Source organism: Coregonus lavaretus (assembly GCF_964263955.1).
Source record: "Coregonus lavaretus genome assembly, chromosome: 11".
Taxonomy (NCBI): domain Eukaryota; kingdom Metazoa; phylum Chordata; class Actinopteri; order Salmoniformes; family Salmonidae; genus Coregonus; species Coregonus lavaretus.
In genome coordinates this window covers 61160124-61183193 of record NC_139998.1, presented here as the reverse complement: position 1 = coordinate 61183193, position 23070 = coordinate 61160124, and the positions used below count along the sequence as shown (strand labels likewise).

The 23070-nt window shown below is 46.6% G+C and overlaps 1 protein-coding gene across 1 annotated transcript in view; it reads right to left on the bottom strand.

The window, feature by feature from the left end:
- LOC311137618 (cyclin-dependent kinase-like 5) overlaps positions 1-23070 on the bottom strand; it is a gene marked incomplete at its 3' end in the record, with an annotated part of 239460 nt that overhangs the window by 87427 nt on the left and 128963 nt on the right. Inside the window, exons 6-9 of the mRNA XM_084172120.1 lie at positions 20904-20963; positions 19436-19526; positions 18743-18932; positions 17002-17082 (exon numbers count right to left, since the gene is read on the bottom strand). Of these exons, the coding sequence (XP_084028246.1) occupies positions 17002-17082; positions 18743-18932; positions 19436-19526; positions 20904-20963 (422 nt within the window). The remainder of the gene's footprint in view (positions 1-17001; positions 17083-18742; positions 18933-19435; positions 19527-20903; positions 20964-23070) is intronic.

Below are 23070 nucleotides of genomic sequence, written 5' to 3'. Positions count from 1 at the left end.
TTCTGTCAATGAGATCAAATGTTTCATAAAAGGAATTTTGCTGATAGCTGATTAGTAAGATAGTGTTTGTTTAAGTAGTCAGCAGTAGGATGCAGTAGTCAGTGGTAGGATGCAGTAGTCAGTGGAAGGATGCAGTAGTCAGCAGCAGGATGCAGTAGTCAGTGGTAGGATGAAGTAGTTAGTAGTAGGATGCAGTAGTCAGCAGTAGGATGCAGTAGTCAGTGGTAGGATGCAGTAGTCAGTGGTAGGATGCAGTAGTCAGTGGTAGGATGCAGTAGTCAGTGGTAGGATGCAGTAGTCAGTGGTAGGATGCAGTAGTCAGTGGTAGGATGCAGTAGTCAGTGGTGGGATGCAGTAGTCAGCAGTAGGATGCAGTAGTCAGTGGTAGGATGCAGTAGTCGGTGGTAGGATGCAGTAGTCAGCAGTAGGATGCAGTAGTCAGTGGTAGGATGCAGTAGTCAGTGGTAGGATGCAGTAGTCAGTGGTAGGATGCAGTAGTCAGCAGTAGGATGCAGTAGTCAGTGGTAGGATGCAGTAGTCAGTGGTAGGATGCAGTAGTCAGTGGTAGGATGCAGTTGTCAGTGGTGAAATACAGTAGTCAGTGGTAGGATGCAGTAGTCAGTGGTAGGATGCAGTAGTCAGTGGTAGGATGCAGTAGTCAGTGGTAGGATACAGTAGTCAGTGGTAGGATGCAGTAGTCAGTTGTAGGATGCAGTAGTTAGTGGTAGGATGCAGTAGTCAGCAGTAGGATGCAGTAGTCAGTGGTAGGATGCAGTAGTCAGTGGTTGGATGCAGTAGTCAGTGGTAGGATGCAGTAGTCAGTGGTAGGATGCAGTAGTCAGGGGTAGGATGCAGTAGTCAGTGGTAAAATACAGTTGTAGTGGAAGGATGCAGTAGTCAGTGGTAGGATGCAGTAGTCAGTGGTAGGATGCAGTAGTAGTGGAAGGATGCAGTAGTCAGTGGTAGGATGCAGTAGTCAGTGGTAGGATGCAGTAGTCAGTGGTAGGATGCAGTAGTCAGTGGTGGGATGCAGTAGTCAGTGGTAGGATGCAGTAGTCAGCAGTAGGATGCAGTAGTCAGTGGTAATATGCAGTAGTCAGTGGTAGGATGCAGTAGTCAGTGGTAGGATGCAGTTGTCAGTGGTGAAATACAGTAGTCAGTGGTAGGATGCAGTAGTCAGTGGTAGGATGCAGTAGTCAGTGGTAGGATGCAGTAGTCAGTGGTAGGATACAGTAGTCAGTGGTAGGATGCAGTAGTCAGTGGTAGGATGCAGTAGTTAGTGGTAGGATGCAGTAGTCAGTTGTAGGATGCAGTAGTTAGTGGTAGGATGCAGTAGTCAGCAGTAGGATGCAGTAGTCAGTGGTAGGATGCAGTAGTCAGTGGTTGGATGCGGTAGTCAGTGGTAGGATGCAGTAGTCAGTGGTAGGATGCAGTAGTCAGGGGTAGGATGCAGTAGTCAGTGGTAAAATACAGTTGTAGTGGAAGGATGCAGTAGTCAGTGGTAGGATGCAGTAGTCAGTGGTAGGATGCAGTAGTAGTGGAAGGATGCAGTAGTCAGTGGTAGGATGCAGTAGTCAGTGGTAGGATGTAGTAGTCAGTGGTAGGATGCAGTAGTCAGAGGTAGGATGCAGTAGTCAGTGGTAGGATGCAGTAGTCAGTGGAAGGATGCAGTAGTCAGTGGTAGGATGCAGTAGTAGTGGAAGGATGCAGTAGTCAGTGGTAGGATGCAGTAGTCAGTGGTAGGATGCAGTAGTCAGTGGTAGGATGCAGTAGTCAGTGGTAGGATGCAGTAGTCAGCAGTAGGATGCAGTAGTCAGTGGTAGGATGCAGTAGTCAGTGGTTGGATGCAGTAGTCAGTGGTAGGATGCAGTAGTCAGTGGTAGGATGCAGTAGTCAGGGGTAGGATGCAGTAGTCAGTGGTAAAATACAGTAGTCAGTGGTAGGATGCAGTAGTCAGTGGTAGGATGCAGTAGTCAGTGGTAGGATACAGTAGTCAGTGGTAGGATGCAGTAGTCAGTGGTAGGATGCAGTAGTTAGTGGTAGGATGCAGTAGTCAGTTGTAGGATGCAGTAGTTAGTGGTAGGATGCAGTAGTCAGCAGTAGGATGCAGTAGTCAGTGGTAGGATGCAGTAGTCAGTGGTTGGATGCAGTAGTCAGTGGTAGGATGCAGTAGTCAGTAGTAGGATGCAGTAGTCAGTGGTAGGATGCAGTAGTCAGTGGTAAAATACAGTTGTAGTGGAAGGATGCAGTAGTCAGTGGTAGGATGCAGTAGTCAGTGGTAGGATGCAGTAGTCAGCAGCAGGATGCAGTAGTCAGTGGTAGGATGAAGTAGTTAGTAGTAGGATGCAGTAGTCAGCAGTAGGATGCAGTAGTCAGTGGTAGGATGCAGTATTCAGTGGTAGGATGCAGTAGTCAGTGGTAGGATGCAGTAGTCAGTGGTAGGATGCAGTAGTCAGTGGTAGGATACAGTAGTCAGTGGTAGGATGCAGTAGTCAGCAGTAGGATGCAGTAGTCAGTGGTAGGATGCAGTAGTCAGTGGTAGGATGCAGTAGTCAGTGGTAGGATGCAGTAGTCAGTGGTAGGAAGCAGTAGTCAGCAGTAGGATGCAGTAGTCAGTGGTAGGATGCAGTAGTCAGTGGTAGGATGCAGTAGTCAGTGGTAGGATGCAGTTGTCAGTGGTAGGATGCAGTAGTCAGTGGTAGGATGCAGTAGTCAGTGGTAGGATGCAGTAGTCAGCAGTAGGATGCAGTAGTCAGTGGTAGGATGCAGTAGTCAGTGGTAGGATGCAGTAGTCAGTGGTAGGATGCAGTTGTCAGTGGTGAAATACAGTAGTCAGTGGTAGGATGCAGTAGTCAGTGGTAGGATGCAGTAGTCAGTGGTAGGATGCAGTAGTCAGTGGTAGGATACAGTAGTCAGTGGTAGGATGCAGTAGTCAGTGGTAGGATGCAGTAGTTAGTGGTAGGATGCAGTAGTCAGTTGTAGGATGCAGTAGTTAGCTGTAGGATGCAGTAGTCAGCAGTAGGATGCAGTAGTCAGCGGTAGGATGCAGTAGTCAGTGGTTGGATGCAGTAGTCAGTGGTAGGATGCAGTAGTCAGTGGTAGGATGCAGTAGTCAGGGGTAGGATGCAGTAGTCAGTGGTAAAATACAGTTGTAGTGGAAGGATGCAGTAGTCAGTGGTAGGATGCAGTAGTCAGTGGTAGGATGCAGTAGTAGTGGAATGATGCAGTAGTCAGTGATAGGATGCAGTAGTCAGTGGTAGGATGTAGTAGTCAGTGGTAGGATGCAGTAGTCAGAGGTAGGATGCAGTAGTCAGTGGTAGGATGCAGTAGTCAGTGGAAGGATGCAGTAGTCAGTGGTAGGATGCAGTAGTAGTGGAAGGATGCAGTAGTCAGTGGTAGGATGCAGTAGTCAGTGGTAGGATGCAGTAGTCAGTGGTAGGATGCAGTAGTCAGTGGTAGGATGCAGTAGTCAGCAGTAGGATGCAGTAGTCAGTGGTAGGATGCGGTAGTCAGTGGTTGGATGCAGTAGTCAGTGGTAGGATGCAGTAGTCAGTGGTAGGATGCAGTAGTCAGGGGCAGGATGCAGTAGTCAGTGGTAAAATACAGTAGTCAGTGGTAGGATGCAGTAGTCAGTGGTAGGATGCAGTAGTCAGTGGTAGGATACAGTAGTCAGTGGTAGGATGCAGTAGTCAGTGGTAGGATGCAGTAGTTAGTGGTAGGATGCAGTAGTCAGTTGTAGGATGCAGTAGTTAGTGGTAGGATGCAGTAGTCAGCAGTAGGATGCAGTAGTCAGTGGTAGGATGCAGTAGTAGTGGAAGGATGCAGTAGTCAGTGGTAGGATGCAGTAGTCAGTGATAGGATGCAGTAGTCAGTGGTAGGATGCAGTAGTCAGCAGTAGGATGCAGTAGTCAGTGGTAGGATGCAGTAGTCAGTGGCTGGATGCAGTAGTCAGTGGTAGGATGCAGTAGTCAGTGGTAGGATGCAGTAGTCAGGGGTAGGATGCAGTAGTCAGTGGTAAAATACAGTAGTCAGTGGTAGGATGCAGTAGTCAGTGGTAGGATGCAGTAGTCAGTGGTAGGATGCAGTAGTCAGTGGTAGGATGCAGTAGTCAGTGGTATCCAGGCTCTGTCGTAGCCGGCCGCGACCGGGAGACCCATGGGGCGGCATACAATTGGCCTAGCGTCGTCCAGGGTAGGGGAGGGAATGGCCGGCAGGGATGTAGCTCAGTTGGTAGAGCATGGTGTTTGCAACGCCAGGGTTGTGGGTTTGATTCCCACGGGGGGCCAGTATGAAAAATACAAAAAATTATGTATGCACTCACTAACTGTAAGTCGCTCTGGATAAGAGCATCTGCTAAATGACTAAAATGTAAAATGTAATGTAAATGTAGGATGCAGTAGTTAGTGGTAGGATGCAGTAGTTAGTGATAGGATGCAGTAGTTAGTGGTAGGATGCAGTAGTTAGTGGTAGGATGCAGTAGTCAGCGGTAGAATACAGAAGTAGTGGAAGGATGCAGTAGTCAGTGGTAGGATGCAGTAGTTAGTGGTAGGATGCAGTAGTTAGTGGTAGGATGCAGTAGTCAGCGGTAGAATACAGAAGTAGTGGAAGGATGCAGTAGTCAGTGGTAGGATACAGTAGTTAGTGGTAGGATGCAGTAGTTAGTGGTAGGATGCAGTAGTTAGTGCTAGGATGCAGTAGTCAGTGGTAAGATGCAGTTGTAGTGGAAGGATGCAGTAGTCAGTGGTAGGATGCAGTAGTCAGTGGTAGGATGCAGTAGTAGTGGAAGGATGCAGTAGTCAGTGGTAGGATGCAGTAGTCAGTGGTAGGATGTAGTAGTCAGTGGTAGGATGCAGTAGTCAGAGGTAGGATGCAGTAGTCAGTGGTAGGATGCAGTAGTCAGTGGAAGGATGCAGTAGTCAGTGGTAGGATGCAGTAGTAGTGGAAGGATGCAGTAGTCAGTGGTAGGATGCAGTAGTCAGTGGTAGGATGCAGTTGTCAGTGGTGAAATACAGTAGTCAGTGGTAGGATGCAGTAGTCAGTGGTAAGATGCAGTTGTAGTGGAAGGATGCAGTAGTCAGTGGTAGGATGCAGTAGTCAGTGGTAGGATGCAGTAGTAGTGGAAGGATGCAGTAGTCAGTGGTAGGATGCAGTAGTCAGTGGTAGGATGTAGTAGTCAGTGGTAGGATGCAGTAGTCAGAGGTAGGATGCAGTAGTCAGTGGTAGGATGCAGTAGTCAGTGGTAGGATGCAGTGGTAGTGGAAGGATGCAGTAGTCAGCGGTAGGATGCAGTAGTAGTGGAAGGATGCAGTAGTCAGTGGTAGGATGCAGTAGTCAGAGGTAGGATGCAGTAGTCAGTGGTAGGATGCAGTAGTCAGTGGTAGGATGCAGTAGTAGTGGAAGGATGCAGTAGTCAGTGGTAGGATGCAGTAGTCAGTGGTAGAATGCAGTAGTCAGTGGTAGAATGCAGTAGTCAGTAGTAGAATGCAGTAGTCAGTGGTAGGATGCAGTAGTCAGTGGTAGGATGCAGTAGTACTGGAAGGATGCAGTAGTCAGGGGTAGGATGCAGTAGTCAGCAGTAGGATATAGTAGTCAGTGGTAGGATGCAGTAGTCAGTGGTAAAATACAGTAGTCAGGGGTAGGATGCAGTAGTCAGTGGTAAAATACAGTAGTCAGTGGTAGGATGCAGTATTCAGTGGTAAAATACAGTAGTCAGTGGTAGGATGCAGTAGTCAGTGGTAGGATGCAGTTGTCAGTGGTGAAATACAGTAGTCAGTGGTAGGATGCAGTAGTCAGTGGTAGGATGCAGTAGTAGTGGTAGGATGCAGTAGTCAGGTGTAGGATGCAGTAGTCAGCGGTAGGATATAGTAGTCCGTGGTAAATACAGTAGTCAGGGGTAGGATGCAGTAGTCCGTGGTAAATACAGTAGTCAGTGGTAGGATACAGTAGTAGTGGTAGGATGCAGTAGTCAGGTGTAGGATGCAGTAGTCAGCGGTAGGATGCAGTAGTCCGTGGTAAATACAGTAGTCAGTGGTAGGATACAGTAGTCAGGGATAGGATGCAGTAGTCAGTGGTAAAATACAGTAGTCGGTGGTAGGATGCAGTAGTCAGTGATAAAATACAGTAGTCAGTGGTAGGATGCAGTAGTCAGTGGTAGGATGCAGTAGTCAGGGGTAGGATGCAGTTGTCAGGGGTAGGATGCAGTTGTCAGTGGTGAAATACAGTAGTCAGGGGTAGGATGCAGTAGTAAGTGGTAAATACAGTATTCAGGGGTAGGATGCAGTAGTCAGTGGTAGGATGCAGTAGTCAGTGGTAGGATGCAGTAGTCAGGGGTAGGATGCAGTTGTCAGTGGTAGGATACAGTAGTCAGGGGTAGGATGCAGTAGTCAGTGGTAAAATACAGTAGTCAGGGGTAGGATACAGTAGTCAGTGGTAGGATGCAGTAGTAGTGGTAAGATGCAGTAGTCAGAGGTAGGATGCAGTAGTCAGCGGTAGGATATAGTAGTCCGTGGTAAATACAGTAGTCAGGGGTAGGATGCAGTAGTCCGTGGTAAATACAGTAGTCAGGGGTAGGATGCAGTAGTCAGTGGTAAAATACAGTAGTCAGGGGTAGGATGCAGTAGTCAGTGGTAGGATGCAGTAGTAGTGGTAAGATGCAGTAGTCAGAGGTAGGATGCAGTAGTCAGTGGTAGGATGCAGTAGTCAGGGGTAGGATACAGTAGTCAGTGGTAGGATGCAGTAGTCAGTGGTAAAATACAGTAGTCAGGGATAGGATAAAGTAGTCAGTGGTAAAATACAGTAGTCAGTGGTAGGATGCAGTAGTCAATGGTGAAATACAGTAGTCAGTGGTAGGATGCAGTAGTCAGTGGTAGGATGCAGTAGTCAGGGGTAGGATGCAGTTGTCAGGGGTAGGATGCAGTTGTCAGTGGTGAAATACAGTAGTCAGGGGTAGGATGCAGTAGTCAGTGGTAAAATACAGTAGTCAGGGGTAGGATACAGTAGTCAGAAGTAGGATGCAGTAGTAGTGGTAAGATGCAGTAGTCAGAGGTAGGATGCAGTAGTCAGCGGTAGGATATAGTAGTCCGTGGTAAATACAGTAGTCAGGGGTAGGATGCAGTAGTCAGTATAAAATACAGTAGTCAGGGGTAGGATACAGTAGTCAGTGGTAGGATGCAGTAGTAGTGGTAAGATGCAGTAGTCAGAGGTAGGATGCAGTAGTCAGGGGTAGGATGCAGTAGTCAGTGGTGAAATACAGTAGTCAGGAGTAGGATGCAGTAGTCAGTGATAAAATACAGTAGTCAGGGGTAGGATACAGTAGTCAGTGGTAGGATGCAGTAGTAGTGGTAAGATGCAGTAGTCAGAGGTAGGATGCAGTAGTCAGCGGTAGGATATAGTAGTCCGTGGTAAATACAGTAGTCAGGGGTAGGATGCAGTAGTCAGGGGTAGGATGCAGTAGTCCGTGGTAAATACAGAAGTCAGGGGTAGGATACAGTAGTCAGTGGTAAAATACAGTAGTCAGGGGTAGGATACAGTAGTCAGTGGTAGGATGCAGTAGTAGTGGTAAGATGCAGTAGTCAGAGGTAGGATGCAGTAGTCAGCGGTAGGATATAGTAGTCCGTGGTAAATACAGTAGTCAGGGGTAGGTTGCAGTAGTCCGTGGTAAATACAGTAGTCAGGGGTAGGATGCAGTAGTCAGCGGTAGGATATAGTAGTCCGTGGTAAATACAGTAGTCAGGGGTAGGTTGCAGTAGTCCGTGGTAAATACAGTAGTCAGGGGTAGGATGCAGTAGTCAGTGGTAAAATACAGTAGTCAGGGGTAGGATACAGTAGTCAGTGGTAGGATGCAGTAGTAGTGGTAAGATGCAGTAGTCAGAGGTAGGAAGCAGTAGTCAGGGGTAGGATGCAGTAGTCAGGGGTAGGATGCAGTAGTCAGTGGTGAAATACAGTAGTCAGGGGTAGGATACAGTAGTCAGTGGTAGGATGCAGTAGTAGTGGTAAGATGCAGTAGTCAGAGGTAGGATGCAGTAGTCAGGGGTAGGATGCAGTAGTCAGCGGTAGGATGCAGTAGTCAGTGGTAGGTCCCGTGTAGCTCAGTCTGTTTACAGCTACAGATCACAGTCTGTTTACAGCTACAGATCACAGTCTGTTTACAGCTACAGATCAGTCTGTTTACAGCTACAGATCACAGTCTGTTTACAGCTACAGATCACAGTATGTTTACAGCTACAGATCACAGTCTGTTTACAGCTACATATCAGTCTGTTTACAGCTACAGATCACAGTCTGTTTACAGCTACAGATCACAGTCTGTTTACAGCTACAGATCACAGTCTGTTTACAGCTACATATCAGTCTGTTTACAGCTACATATCAGTCTGTTTACAGCTACAGATCAGTCTGTTTACAGCTACAGATCACAGTGTGTTTACAGCTACTGTTCACAGTCTGTTTACAGCTACAGATCACAGTCTGTTTACAGCTACAGATCAGTCTGTTTACAGCTACATATCAGTCTGTTTACAGCTACAGATCACAGTCTGTTTACAGTTACATATCACAGTCTGTTTACAGCTACAGATCACAGTCTGTTTACAGCTACATATCAGTCTGTTTACAGCTACAGATCAGTCTGTTTACAGCTACAGATCACAGTCTGTTTACAGCTACTGATCACAGTCTGTTTACAGCTACAGATCACAGTCTGTTTACAGTTACATATCACAGTCTGTTTACAGCTACAGATCACAGTCTGTTTACAGCTACAGATCAGTCTGTTTACAGCTACAGATCACAGTCTGTTTACAGCTACAGATCACAGTCTGTTTACAGCTACTGATCACAGTCTGTTTACAGCTACAGATCACAGTCTGTTTACAGCTACAGATCACAGTCTGTTTACAGTTACATATCACAGTCTGTTTACAGCTACAGATCACAGTCTGTTTACAGCTACAGATCACAGTCTGTTTACAGTTACATATCACAGTCTGTTTACAGCTACTGATCACAGTCTGTTTACAGCTACAGATCACAGTCTGTTTACAGCTACATATCAGTCTGTTTACAGCTACATATCAGTCTGTTTACAGCTACATATCAGTATGTTTACAGCTACAGATCACAGTCTGTTTACAGCTACAGATCACAGTCTGTTTACAGCTACAGATCAGTCTGTTTACAGCTACAGATCACAGTCTGTTTACAGCTACATATCAGTCTGTTTACAGCTACATATCAGTCTGTTTACAGCTACATATCAGTCTGTTTACAGCTACAGATCACAGTCTGTTTACAGCTACTGATCACAGTCTGTTTACAGCTACAGATCACAGTCTGTTTACAGTTACATATCACAGTCTGTTTACAGCTACAGATCACAGTCTGTTTACAGCTACATATCAGTCTGTTTACAGCTACATATCAGTCTGTTTACAGCTACAGATCAGTCTGTTTACAGCTACAGATCACAGTCTGTTTACAGCTACTGATCACAGTCTGTTTACAGCTACAGATCACAGTCTGTTTACAGTTACATATCACAGTCTGTTTACAGCTACAGATCACAGTCTGTTTACAGCTACAGATCACAGTCTGTTTACAGCTACAGATCACAGTCTGTTTACAGCTACTGATCACAGTCTGTTTACAGCTACAGATCAGAGTCTGTTTACAGCTACAGATCACAGTCTGTTTACAGCTACATATCAGTCTGTTTACAGCTACATATCACAGTCTGTTTACAGCTACATATCAGTCTGTTTACAGCTACATATCAGTCTGTTTACAGCTACAGATCACAGTCTGTTTACAGCTACAGATCACAGTCTGTTTACATCAACAGATGGGGAAAACAGAGAGAAGCAACAGTAGAGTGGCGCAGTGGTCTAAGGCACTGCATCGCATTACATTACAGATACATTGCATTACATTTACACTAACAATCAATAGTTTGGACACACCTACTCATTCAAGGGTTTTTCTTTATTTTTTACTATTTTCTACATTGTACAATAATAGTGAAGATATCAAAACTATGAAATAACACATATGGAATCATGTAGTAACCAAAAAAATGTTCAACAAATCAAAATATATTTTATATTTGAGATTCTTCAAATAGCCACCCTTTGCCTTGATGACAGCTTTGCACACTCTTGGCATTCTCTCAACCAGCTTCATGAAGTAGTCACCTGGAATGCATTTCAATTAACAGGTGTGCCTTCTTAAAAGTTAATTTGTGGATTGTTTTTCATTCTTAATGCGTTTGATCCAATCAGTTGTGTTGTGACAAGGTAGGGGTGGTATACAGAAAATAGCCCTATTTGGTAAAAGACCAAGTCCATATTATGGCAAGAACAGCTCAAATAAGCAAAGAGAAACGACAGTCCATCAATACTTTAAGACATTAAGGTCAGTCAATACGGAAAATGTCAAGAACTTTGAAAGTTTCTTCAAGTGCAGTCGCAAAAACTAACAAGCGCTATGATGAAACTGGCTCTCATGAGGATCACCACAGGAATGGAAGACCCAGAGATACCTTTGCTGCAGAGGATAAGTTCATTAGCATTACCAGCCTCAGAAATTGCAGCCCTAGTAAATGCTTCACAGAGTTCAAGTCAAAGACACATCTCAACATCAACTGTTCAGAGGAGACTGTGTGAATCAGTCCTTCATGGTCGAATTGCTAAAAAGAAACCACTAATAAAAGGACACCAATAAGAAGAAGAGACCTGCTTGGACCAAGAAACACAAGCAATGGACATTAGACCGGTGGAAATGTGTCCTTTGGTCTGGAGTCCAAATCTGAGATTTTGGGTTCCAACCGCCGTGTCTTTGTGAGTCGCGGTGTGGGTGAACAGATCATCTCCGCATGTGTAGTTCCCACCGTGAAGCATGGAGGAGGAGGTGTGATGGTGTGGGAGTGCTTTGCTGGTGACACTGTCAGTGATTTATTTAGAATTCAAGGCACACTTAACCAGCATGGCTACCACAGCATTCTGCAGCGATACGCCATCCCATCTGGTTTGGGCTTAGTGGGTCTATCATTTGTTTTTCAACAGGACAATGACCCAACACACCTCCAGGCTGTGTAAGGGCTATTTAACCAAGAAGGAGAGTGATGGAGTGCTGCATCAGATGACCTGGCCTCCACAATTACCTGACCTCAATCCAATTGAGATGGTTTGGGATGAGTCGGACGGCAGAGTGAAGGAAAAGCAGCCAACAAGTGCTCAGCATATGTGGGAACTCCTTCAAGACTGTTGGAAAAGCATTCCAGGTGAAGCTGGTTGAGAGAATGCCAAGAGTGTACAAAGCTGTCATCAAGGCAAAGGGTGGCTATAATATATTTTGATTTGTTGAACACTTTTTTGGTTACTACATGATTCCATATGTGTTACTTCATAGTTTTGATGTCATCACTATTATTCTACAATGTAGAAAATTGTAAAAAAATAAAGAAAAACCCTTGAATGAGTAGGTGTGTCCAAAATATTGACTGGTACTGTAGATACATTAAATTACAGATACAGTGGGGGAAAAAAGTATTTAGTCAGCCACCAATTGTGCAAGTTCTCCCACTTAAAAAATATGAGAGAGGCCTGTAATTTTCATCATAGGTACATGTCAACTATGACAGACAAATTGAGAAAAAATATCCAGAAAATCACATTGTAGGATTTTTTAAGAATTTATTTGCAAATTATGGTGGAAAATAAGTATTTGGTCACCTACAAACAAGCAAGATTTCTGGCTCTCACAGACCTGTAACTTCTTCTTTAAGAGGCTCCTCTGTCCTCCACTCGTTACCTGTATTAATGGCACCTGTTTGAACTTGTTATCAGTATAAAAGACACCTGTCCACAACCTCAAACAGTCACACTCCAAACTCCACTATGGCCAAGACCAAAGAGCTGTCAAAGGACACCAGAAACAAAATTGTAGACCTGCACCAGGCTGGGAAGACTGAATCTGCAATAGGTAAGCAGCTTGGTTTGAAGAAATCAACTGTGGGAGCAATTATTAGGAAATGGAAGACATACAAGACCACTGATAATCTCCCTCGATCTGGGGCTCCACGCAAGATCTCACCCTGTGGGGTCAAAATGATCACAAGAATGGTGAGCAAAAATCCCAGAACCACACCGGGGGACCTAGTGAATGACCTGCAGAGAGCTGGGACCAAAGTAACAAAGCCTACCATCAGTAACACACTACGCCGCCAGGGACTCAAATCCTGCAGTGCCAGACATGTCCCCCTGCTTAAGCCAGTACATGTCCAGGCCCGTCTGAAGTTTGCTAGAGTGCATTTGGATGATCCAGAAGAGGATTGGGAGAATGTCATATGGTCAGATGAAACCAAAATAGAACTTTTTGGTAAAAACTCAACTCGTCGTGTTTGGAGGACAAAGAATGCTGAGTTGCATCCAAAGAACACCATACCTACTGTGAAGCATGGGGGTGGAAACATCATGCTTTGGGGCTGTTTTTCTGCAAAGGGACCAGGACGACTGATCCGTGTAAAGGAAAGAATGAATGGGGCCATGTATCGTGAGATTTTGAGTGAAAACCTCCTTCCATCAGCAAGGGCATTGAAGATGAAACGTGGCTGGGTCTTTCAGCATGACAATGATCCCAAACACACCGCCCGGGCAACGAAGGAGTGGCTTCGTAAGAAGCATTTCAAGGTCCTGGATTGGCCTAGCCAGTCTCCAGATCTCAACCCCATAGAAAATCTTTGGAGGGAGTTGAAAGTCCGTGTTGCCCAGCGACAGCCCCAAAACATCACTGCTCTAGAGGAGATCTGCATGGAGGAATGGGCCAAAATACCAGCAACAGTGTGTGAAAACCTTGTGAAGACTTACAGAAAACGTTTGACCTGTGTCATTGCCAACAAAGGGTATATAACAAAGTATTGAGAAACTTTTGTTATTGACCAAATACTTATTTTCCACCATAATATGCAAATAAATTCATAAAAAATCCTACAATGTGATTTTCTGGATTTTCTTTTCTCATTTTGTCTGTCATAGTTGACGTGTACCTATGATGAAAATTACAGGCCTCTCTCATCTTTTTAAGTGGGAGAACTTGCACAATTGGTGGCTGACTAAATACTTTTTTCCCCACTGTATACTACCCACCATTGTGACCTGTACGCTCTTGTTGGCTGGCCCTCACTACATATTTGTCGTCAAACCCACTGGCTCCAGGTCATCTATAAATCACTGCTAGGCAAATCCCAGTCTTATCTTAGCTCACTGGTCACCATAGCAACACCCACCCGTAGTCTGCGCTCCAGCAGGTATATCTCACTGGTCATCCCCAAAGCCAACACCTCCTTTGGCCGCCATTCCTTCCAGTTCTCTGCTGCCAATGACTGGAACGAACTGCAAAAATCTCTGAAGCTGGAGACTCTTATCTCCCTCACTAACTTTAAGCATCAGTTGTCAGAGCAGCTTACCGATCACTACACCTGTACACAGCCCATCTGAAATTAGCCCACCCAACTACCTCATCCCCATATTGTTATTTATTTTGCTCATTTGCACCCCAGTATCTCTATTTGCACATCATCTTTTGCACATCTATCATTCCAGTGTTAATACTAATTGTAATTATTTTGCACTATAGCCTATTTATTGCCTTACCTCCATAACTTGCTACATTTGCACACACTGTATATATATTTTCTGTGGTATTTTTGACTTTATGTTTTGTTTTACCCCATATGTAACTCTGTGTTGTTGTTTTTATCGCACTGCTTTGCTTTATCTTGGCCAGGTCGCAGTTGTAAATGAGAACTTGTTCTCAACTGGCTTCTTACCTGGTTAAATAAATAAAAAAATTTAAATGACCCAAAGCAGTCAGCTGGTATTCTGTCTATAATGGTTGGCCCTGTCCAGTGGTATCGTCGGACGAGGCCACAGTGTCCCCCGACCCCCCCCCCCGTCTCAGCCTTCACTATCTATGCTGCAGTAGTCTATGTGCCGGGGGGCTAGGATTAGTCTGTTATATTTGGTGTTATTCTCCTGTCTTATCCGGTGTCCTGTGTGAATTTAAGTATGCTCCCTCTAATTATCTCTCTCTCCCTCCCATCCCGGAGGACCTGAGCCCTAGGACCATGCCTCAGGACTACCTGGCCTGATGACTCCTGTCTGTCCCCAGTCCACCTGGTCCTCTCTCCCTCCCCTCCCGGAGGACCTGAGCCCTAGGACCATGCCTCAGGACTACCTGGCCTGATGACTCCTGTCTGTCCCCAGTCCACCTGGTCCTCTCTCCCTCCCCTCCCGGAGGACCTGAGCCCTAGGACCATGCCTCAGGACTACCTGGCCTGATGACTCCTGGCTGTCCCCAGTCCACCTGGTCCTCTCTCCCTCCCCTCCCCTCCCGGAGGACCTGAGCCCTAGGACCATGCCTCAGGACTACCTGGCCTGATGACTCCTTGCTGTCCCCAGTCCACCTGGTCGTGCTGCTGCTCCAGTTTCCACTCTTCTGCCTGCGGCTATGGAACCCTGACCTGTTCACCGGACGTGCTACCTTGTCCCAGACCTGCTGTTTTCAACTCTCTCTCTCTACCACACCTGCTATTTCAACCTCTAAATGGCCGGCTATGAAAAGCCAAGTGACATTTACTCCTGATGTACTGACCTGTTGCTACCACTACAACCACTGTGATTATTATTTGACCCTGCTGGTCATCTATGAACGTTTGAACATCTTGGAGAAAAATCTGGCCTTAATGGCCATGTACTGTTATAATCTCCACCCGGCACAGCCAGAAGGGGACTGGCCACCCCTCAGAGCCTGGTTCCTCTCTAGGTTTCTTCCTAGGTTTCTGCCTTTCTAGGGAGTTTTTCCTAGCCACCGTGCTTCTACATCTGCATTGCTTTCTGTTTGGGGTTTTAGGCTGGGTTTCTGTATAGCACTTTGTGACATCTGCTGATGTAAAAAGGGCTTCATAAACACATTTGATTGATTGATTGATTGATTGATAGTCAGGATCGAGGCAAAGATGAACGGCGCAAAGTACAGAGAGATCCTTGATGAAAACCTGCTCCAGAGTGCTCAGGACCTCAGACTGGGGGTGAAGGTTCACCATCCAACAGGACAAAGACCCTAAGAACACAGCCAAGACAATGCAGGAGTGGCTTCGGGACAAGTCTCTGAATGTCCTTGAGCGGCCCAGCCAGACTTGAACCCGATCGAACATCTCTGGAGAGACCTGAAAATAGCTGTGTAGCGACGCTCCCCATCCAACCTAACAGAGCTTGAGAGGATCTGCAGAGAAGAATGGGAGAAACTCCCCAAATACAGGTGTGCCAAGCTTGTAGCGTCATACCCAAGAAGACTCAAGGCTGTAATCGCTGCCAAAGGTGCTTCAACAAAGTACTGAGTAAAGGGTCTGAATACTTATGTAAATGTGATATTTCCGTTTTTTAAAACCTGTTTTTGCTTTGTCATTATGGGGTATTGTGTAAAGATTGATGAGGGGAAAAAAACAATTTAATCCATTTTAGAATAAGGCTGTAACGTAACAAAATGAGGAAAAAGTCAAGGTGTCTGAATACTTTCCGAATACACTGTACATGACAAATACATTACAGATACATTATATTACATTACAGATACAGTTGAAGTTGGAAGTTTACATACACCTTAGCCAAATACATTTAAACTCAGTTTTTCACAATTCCTGACATTTAATCCAAGAAAAATTCCCTGTCTTAGGTCAGTTAGGATCACCACTTTATTTTAAGAATGTGAAATGTCAGAATAATAGTAGAGAGAATGATTTATTTCAGCTTTTATTTCTTTCATCACATTCCCAGTGGGTCAGAAGTTTACATACACTCAATTAGTATTTGGTAGCATTGCCTTTAAATTGTTTAACTTGGGTCAAACGTTTAGGGTAGCCTACCACAAGCTTCCCACAATAAGTTGGGTGAATTTTGGCCCATTCCTCCTGACAGAGCTGGGGTAACTGAGTCAGGTTTGTAGGCCTCCTTGCTCGCACACGCTTTTTCAGTTCTGCCCACAAATTTTCTATAGGATTGAGGTCAGGCTTTAGTAGTCTGGCTTTTTTATGGCGGTTTTGGAGCAGTGGCTTCTTCCTTGCTGAGCGGCCTTTCAGATTATGTCGATATAGGACTCGTTTTACTGTGGATATAGATACTTTTGTACCTGTATCCTCAAGCATCTTCACAAGGTCCTTTGCTGTTGTTCTGGGATTTATTTGCACTTTTCGCACCAAAGTACGTTCATCTCTAGGAGACAGAACGCGTCTCCTTCCTGAGCGGTATGATGGCTGCGTGGTCCCATGGTGTTTATACTTGCGTACTATTGTTTGTACAGATGAACGTGGTACCTTCAGGCATTTGGAAATTGCTCCCAAGGACGAACCAGACTTGTGGAGGGCTACAATGTTTTTTCTGAGGTCTTGGCTGATTTCTTTTGATTTTCCCATGATGTCAAGCAAAGAGGCACTGAGTTTGAAGGTAGGCCTTGAAATACATCCACAGGTACACCTCCAATTGACTCAAATTATGTCAATTAGCCTATCAGAAGCGTCTAAAGCCATGACAATTTTCCAAGCTGTTTAAAGGCACAGTCAACTTAGTGTATGTAAACTTCTGACCCACTGGAATTGTGATACAGTGAATTATAAGTGAAATAATCTGTCTGTAAACAATTGTTGGAAAAATTACTTGTGTCATGCACAAAGTAGATGTCCTAACCGACTTGCCAAAACGATAGTTTGAAAAACAAGGTTTAATGACTCCAACCTAAGTGTATGTAAACTTCCGACTTCAACTGTACATTACATTACATATACATTACATTACAGCTACATGACATCACATTACAGATACATCACAGATACATTACAGGCATGTGTTTTAATGGAATGGAGAGTCATGCCCTACTATTCAGTGTGAATCAGTATAACCCTAAACCTAACCCCAGTAGCATCCCTGACCTTTAACTCCTGACCTCTGACCTTACCTTCATGAGGTCCAGCAGGGCTCCACTGATGAGCCCCAGGTACTTCCTCTCCAGGGTGGTGGGGTGGTTCACTGCTGGGAACTGAAACACACATAACAAATGCTTAGTTTTATAGTCATGCCTCTACTACCATCAGCAACCAGTCAACCAGCCAGTCAGTCAACCAGCCAGCCAGTCAACCAGCCAGCCAGTCAACCAGCCAGCCAGTCAACCAGCCAGTCAGTCAACCAGCCAGTCAGTCAACCAGCCAGTCAACCAGCCAGTCAACCAGCCAGTCAGTCAACCAGCCAGCCAGTCAACCAGCCAGCCAGTCAACCAGCCAGCTAGCCAGCCAGCCAGACAGTCAACCAGCCAGCCAGTCAACCAGCCTGTCAGTTAGTCAACAAGCCAGACAGTCAGTAACACCAGCCAGAAAGACCAGCCAGTCAGTAATGATCTGAACCTCTCCTCACAGCAGAATGGAGATACATGATGTGTCACTGTGATCCAATCAGCCACAGCCAGAGAGAGAGAGAGAATACTGAAATAAGACCAGAGAGAGAGAGAGATAATACTGAAATAAGACCAGAGAGAGAGAGAATACTGAAATAAGACCAGAGAGAGAGAGAGAATACTGAAATAAGACCAGAGAGAGAGAGAATACTGAAATAAGACCAGAGAGAGAGATAATACTGAAATAAGACCAGAGAGAGAGAGAGAATACTGAAATAAGACCAGAGAGAGAGAGAGAATACTGAAATAAGACCAGAGAGAGAGAGAATACTGAAATAAGACCAGAGAGAGAGAGAATACTGAAATAAGACCAGAGAGAGAGAGAGAATACTGAAATAAGACCAGAGAGAGAGAGAATACTGAAATAAGACCAGAGAGAGAGAGAATACTGAAATAAGACCAGAGAGAGAGAGAGAATACTGAAATAAGACCAGAGAGAGAGAGAGAATACTGAAATAAGACCAGAGAGAGAGAGAATACTGAAATAAGACCAGAGAGAGAGAGAATACTGAAATAAGACCAGAGAGAGAGAATACTGAAATAAGACCAGAGAGAGAGAGAATACTGAAATAAGACCAGAGAGAGAGAGAGAATACTGAAATAAGACCAGAGAGAGAATACTGAAATAAGACCAGAGAGAGAGAGAGAATACTGAAATAAGACCAGAGAGAGAGAGAGAATACTGAAATAAGACCAGAGAGAGAGAATACTGAAATAAGACCAGAGAGAGAGAGAATACTGAAATAAGACCAGAGAGAGAGAGAGAGAATTCTGAAATAAGACCAGAGAGAGAGAGAGAGAATTCTGAAATAAGACCAGAGAGAGAGAGAGAATGGTGAAATAAGACCAGAGAGAGAGATAATACTGAAATAAGACCAGAGAGAGAGAGAATACTGAAATAAGACCAGAGAGAGAGAGAGAATACTGAAATAAGACAAGAGAGAGAGAGAGAATACTGAAATAAGACCAGAGAGAGAGAATACTGAAATAAGACCAGAGAGAGAGAGATAATACTGAAATAAGACCAGAGAGAGAGAATACTGAAATAAGACCAGAGAGAGATAATACTGAAATAAGACCAGAGAGAGAGAATACTGAAATAAGGCCAGAGAGAGAGAGAGACGATGGAGTGAGTGGGAGAAAATAGGAAGAAGAGAAGAGTGAGAGAGCATGTGAGGGGGAATGAGGGGAAGAGAGGTGGACAGAGATGCGAGAGTTGTGAGAGCAGAGAGAGTCCAGCCTGTCCTACCCGTAGCCCGTGGAATCGAGGGTTATTGTAGAAGAGTTTCATCTGTTCAGTAGGCAGCGGTCCCAGGACCTTCTGGATGGTGAAGAGCTGATCTATCTCACTCTCTCCTGGGAACAACGGCTGGCCATCACTCAGCTCCCCCAGGATACAGCCTACTGACCACATGTCCACTGCCTTACCATATGGTGCCCTGGGGGAGGGGAGACAGGGGGGAGAGAGAGGGGAGACAGGGGGGAGACAGGGGGGAGAGAGAGGGGAGACAGGGGGGAGACAGGGGGGGACAGGGGGAGAGAGAGGGGAGACAGGGGGAGACAGGGGGAGAGAGAGGGGAGACAGGGGGAGACAGGGGGGGGAGAGAGGGGGGAGAGAGAGGGGAGACAGGGGGAGACAGGGGGGAGAGAGAGGGGAGAGAGAGGGGAGACAGGGGGGAGAGAGAGGGGAGACAGGGGGGAGAGAGAGGGGAGACAGGGTGGAGACAGGGGGGAGACAGGGGGGAGAGAGAGGGGAGACGGGGTGGAGACAGGGTGGAGACAGGGTGGAGACAGGGGGGAGAGAGGGGAGACAGGGGAGACAGGGGGGAGACAGGGGGAGACAGGGTGGAGAGAGGGTGTTGGTCATTATAATTGTATGGTTCATGTCTGCAGTATCCAGGTAGAATGGACTCAGCCTGTACTACACACACACCAAACTCACCCCAGGAGTAGTTCTGGAGAACGGTACCATCTAGTGGCCACGTACTCTGTGTAGTTGGCATCATTTCCCTCTGAGAGATTACGGGCGAAGCCTGAATAAGAGAGGACAGGAAGTGACCTCAAAGACCAACTAACCAGGAACACAGCTAAGACAGTCAACTAATTTCAGTAGGATGATGAGGACACAGGAACAACAACAGTCTAAGAACAACCAGTCAGACCCAATGTCTCTCGCTCTCTGTATTAATTGAGTGAACAGAATGAGTCATCACTGAGCAGCTAAACATAGACTGTAGATCTACTGCTAGTGTATCATAGTGTATGGACCGGTCCCACCAGAACACCAACCTAACTTTATCATAGTGTATGGACCGGTCCCACCAGAACACCAACCTGACTTTATCATAGTGTATGGACCGGTCCCACCAGAACACCAACCTGACTTTATCATAGTGTATGGACCGGTCCCACCAGAACACCAACCTGACTTTATCATAGTGTATGGACCGGTCCCACCAGAACACCAACCTGACTTTATCATAGTGTATGGACCGGTCCCACCAGAACACCAACCTGACTTTATCATAGTGTATGGACCGGTCCCACCAGAACACCAACCTGACTTTATCATAGTGTATGGACCGGTCCCACCAGAACACCAACCTGACTTTATCATAGTGTATGGACCGGTCCCACCAGAACACCAACCTGACTTTATCATAGTGTATGGACCGGTCCCACCAGAACACCAACCTGACTTTATCATAGTGTATGGACCGGTCCCACCAGAACACCAACCTGACTTTATCATAGTGTATGGACCGGTCCCACCAGAACACCAACCTGACTTTATCATAGTGTATGGACCGGTCCCACCAGAACACCAACCTGACTTTATCATAGTGTATGGACCGGTCCCACCAGAACACCAACCTGACTTTATCATAGTGTATGGACCGGTCCCACCAGAACACCAACCTGACTGACTGGACATGCAGCAGAATATTATCACATGACAATGAAAGAAAGAATGAAACAGCATTCAAAGAATTGGGGAAAGAAAATAAATGTATAAACAGTAGCTATCAATACAAGAGTGTTGAATGACTCAGTGTGGTTAGTAACAACACCAAGGTAACATGACGGGAGAGGAGCTGTGGCTGTCAACATATGGTGTCTGACATGATGTTGCCAATCTGTGGTGAGAGACCGACAACCTGCTGAGGCTCGGAGTGTCAGACAGACACTGGAACCTTCCAGAGAGAAGACAGACTAACATCATTCCATATGGAGACTAGCTGTTTCTATGGGAACTTAAATCAACATGTTAATGTCTAAGGTTTGAATAAATGGAGAGAAAAAAACAGTTGATACAGGTAGTACAGTAGAGACTAACGTTTCTCTAATAGGTTGGTCCTGTCATTGACTGAATGAGGATGACAGACAGACAGACAGGTTGCTCTGCTCACCGAAGTCACATAGCTTGAGGACGTCATCAGAACTGATGAGAAGGTTCTCTGGCTTTATATCTGAGGAGAGAGAGACAGACAGAAAGAGAGAGAGAGAGAGACAGGAAGAGAGAGAGACAGCAAGAGAGACAAACAGGAGGGAGAGACAGAGAGACAGACAGGAGGGAGAGACAGAGATACAGACAGGAGGGAGAGACAGAGAGGAGGGAGAGACAGAGAGACAGACAGGAGAGAGACAGACAGGAGAGAGACAGAGAGACAGACAGGAGGGAGAGACAGACAGGAGAGAGACAGAGAGACAGACAGGAGGGAGAGACAGAGAGACAGACAGGAGGGAGAGACAGAGAGACAGACAGGAGGGAGAGACAGACAGGAGAGAGACAGAGAGACAGACAGGAGGGAGAGACGACAGGAGGGAAAGATAGAGAGACAGACAGGAGGGAGAGACAGAGAGACAGACAGGAGGGAGAGACAGACAGGAGGGAGAGACAGAGAGACAGACAGGAGGGAGAGACAGAGAGACAGACAGGAGGGAGAGACAGAGAGACAGACAGGAGGGAGGGACAGACAGGAGGGAGAGACAGACAGGAGGGAGAGACAGAGAGACAGACAGGAGGGAGAGACAGAGAGACAGACAGGAGGGAGGGACAGACAGGAGGGAGAGACAGAGAGACAGACAGGAGGGAGAGACAGACAGGAGGGAGAGACAGAGAGACAGACAGGAGGGAGAGACAGAGAGACAGACAGGAGGGAGAGACAGACAGGAGGGAGAGACAGAGAGACAGACAGGAGGGAGAGACAGAGAGACAGACAGGAGGGAGAGACAGAGAGACAGACAGGAGGGAGGGACAGACAGGAGGGAGAGACAGACAGGAGGGAGAGACAGAGAGACAGACAGGAGGGAGAGACAGAGAGACAGACAGGAGGGAGGGACAGACAGGAGGGAGAGACAGAGAGACAGACAGGAGGGAGAGACAGACAGGAGGGAGAGACAGAGAGACAGACAGGAGGGAGAGACAGAGAGACAGACAGGAGGGAGAGACAGAGAGACAGACAGGAGGGAGGGACAGACAGGAGGGAGAGACAGACAGGAGGGAGAGACAGAGAGACAGACAGGAGGGAGAGACAGAGAGACAGACAGGAGGGAGGGACAGACAGGAGGGAGAGACAGAGAGACAGACAGGAGGGAGAGACAGACAGGAGGGAGAGACAGACAGGAGGGAGAGACAGAGAGACAGACAGGAGGGAGAGACAGAGAGACAGACAGGAGGGAGAGACAGAGAGACAGACAGGAGGGAGGGACAGACAGGAGGGAGAGACAGACAGGAGGGAGAGACAGAGAGACAGACAGGAGGGAGAGACAGAGAGACAGACAGGAGGGAGGGACAGACAGGAGGGAGAGACAGAGAGACAGACAGGAGGGAGAGACAGACAGGAGGGAGAGACAGACAGGAGGGAGAGACAGAGAGACAGACAGGAGGGAGAGACAGAGAGACAGACAGGAGGGAGAGACAGAGAGACAGACAGGAGGGAGAGACAGAGAGACAGACAGGAGGGAGAGACAGAGAGACAGACAGGAGGGAGAGACAGACAGGAGAGAGACAGAGAGACAGACAGGAGGGAGAGACGACAGGAGGGAAAGATAGAGAGACAGACAGGAGGGAGAGACAGAGAGACACACAGGAGGGAGAGACAGACAGGAGGGAGAGACAGAGAAACAGACAGGAGGGAGAGACAGAGAGACAGACAGGAAGGAGAGACAGACAGGAGAGAGAGACAGACAGGAGGGAAAGACAGAGAGACAGACAGGAGGGAGAGACAGAGAGACAGACAGGAGGGAGAGACAGACAGGAGAGAGAGACAGACAGGAGGGAAAGACAGAGAGACAGACAGGAGGGAGAGACAGAGAGACAGACAGGAGGGAGAGACAGAGAGGAGGGAGAGACAGGGAGACAGACAGCGAGACAGACAGGAGGGAGATACATAGAGACAGACAGGAGGGAGAGACAAACAGGAGAGAGAGAGGGAGAGACAGACAGGAGAGAGAGACAGAGAGACAGGCAGGAGGGAGAGACAGGCAGGAGAGACAGACAGAGAAAGAGACAGGAGGGAGAGACGACAGGAGAGAGAGACAGAGAGACAGACAGAGCGAGAAACAGGAGCATGT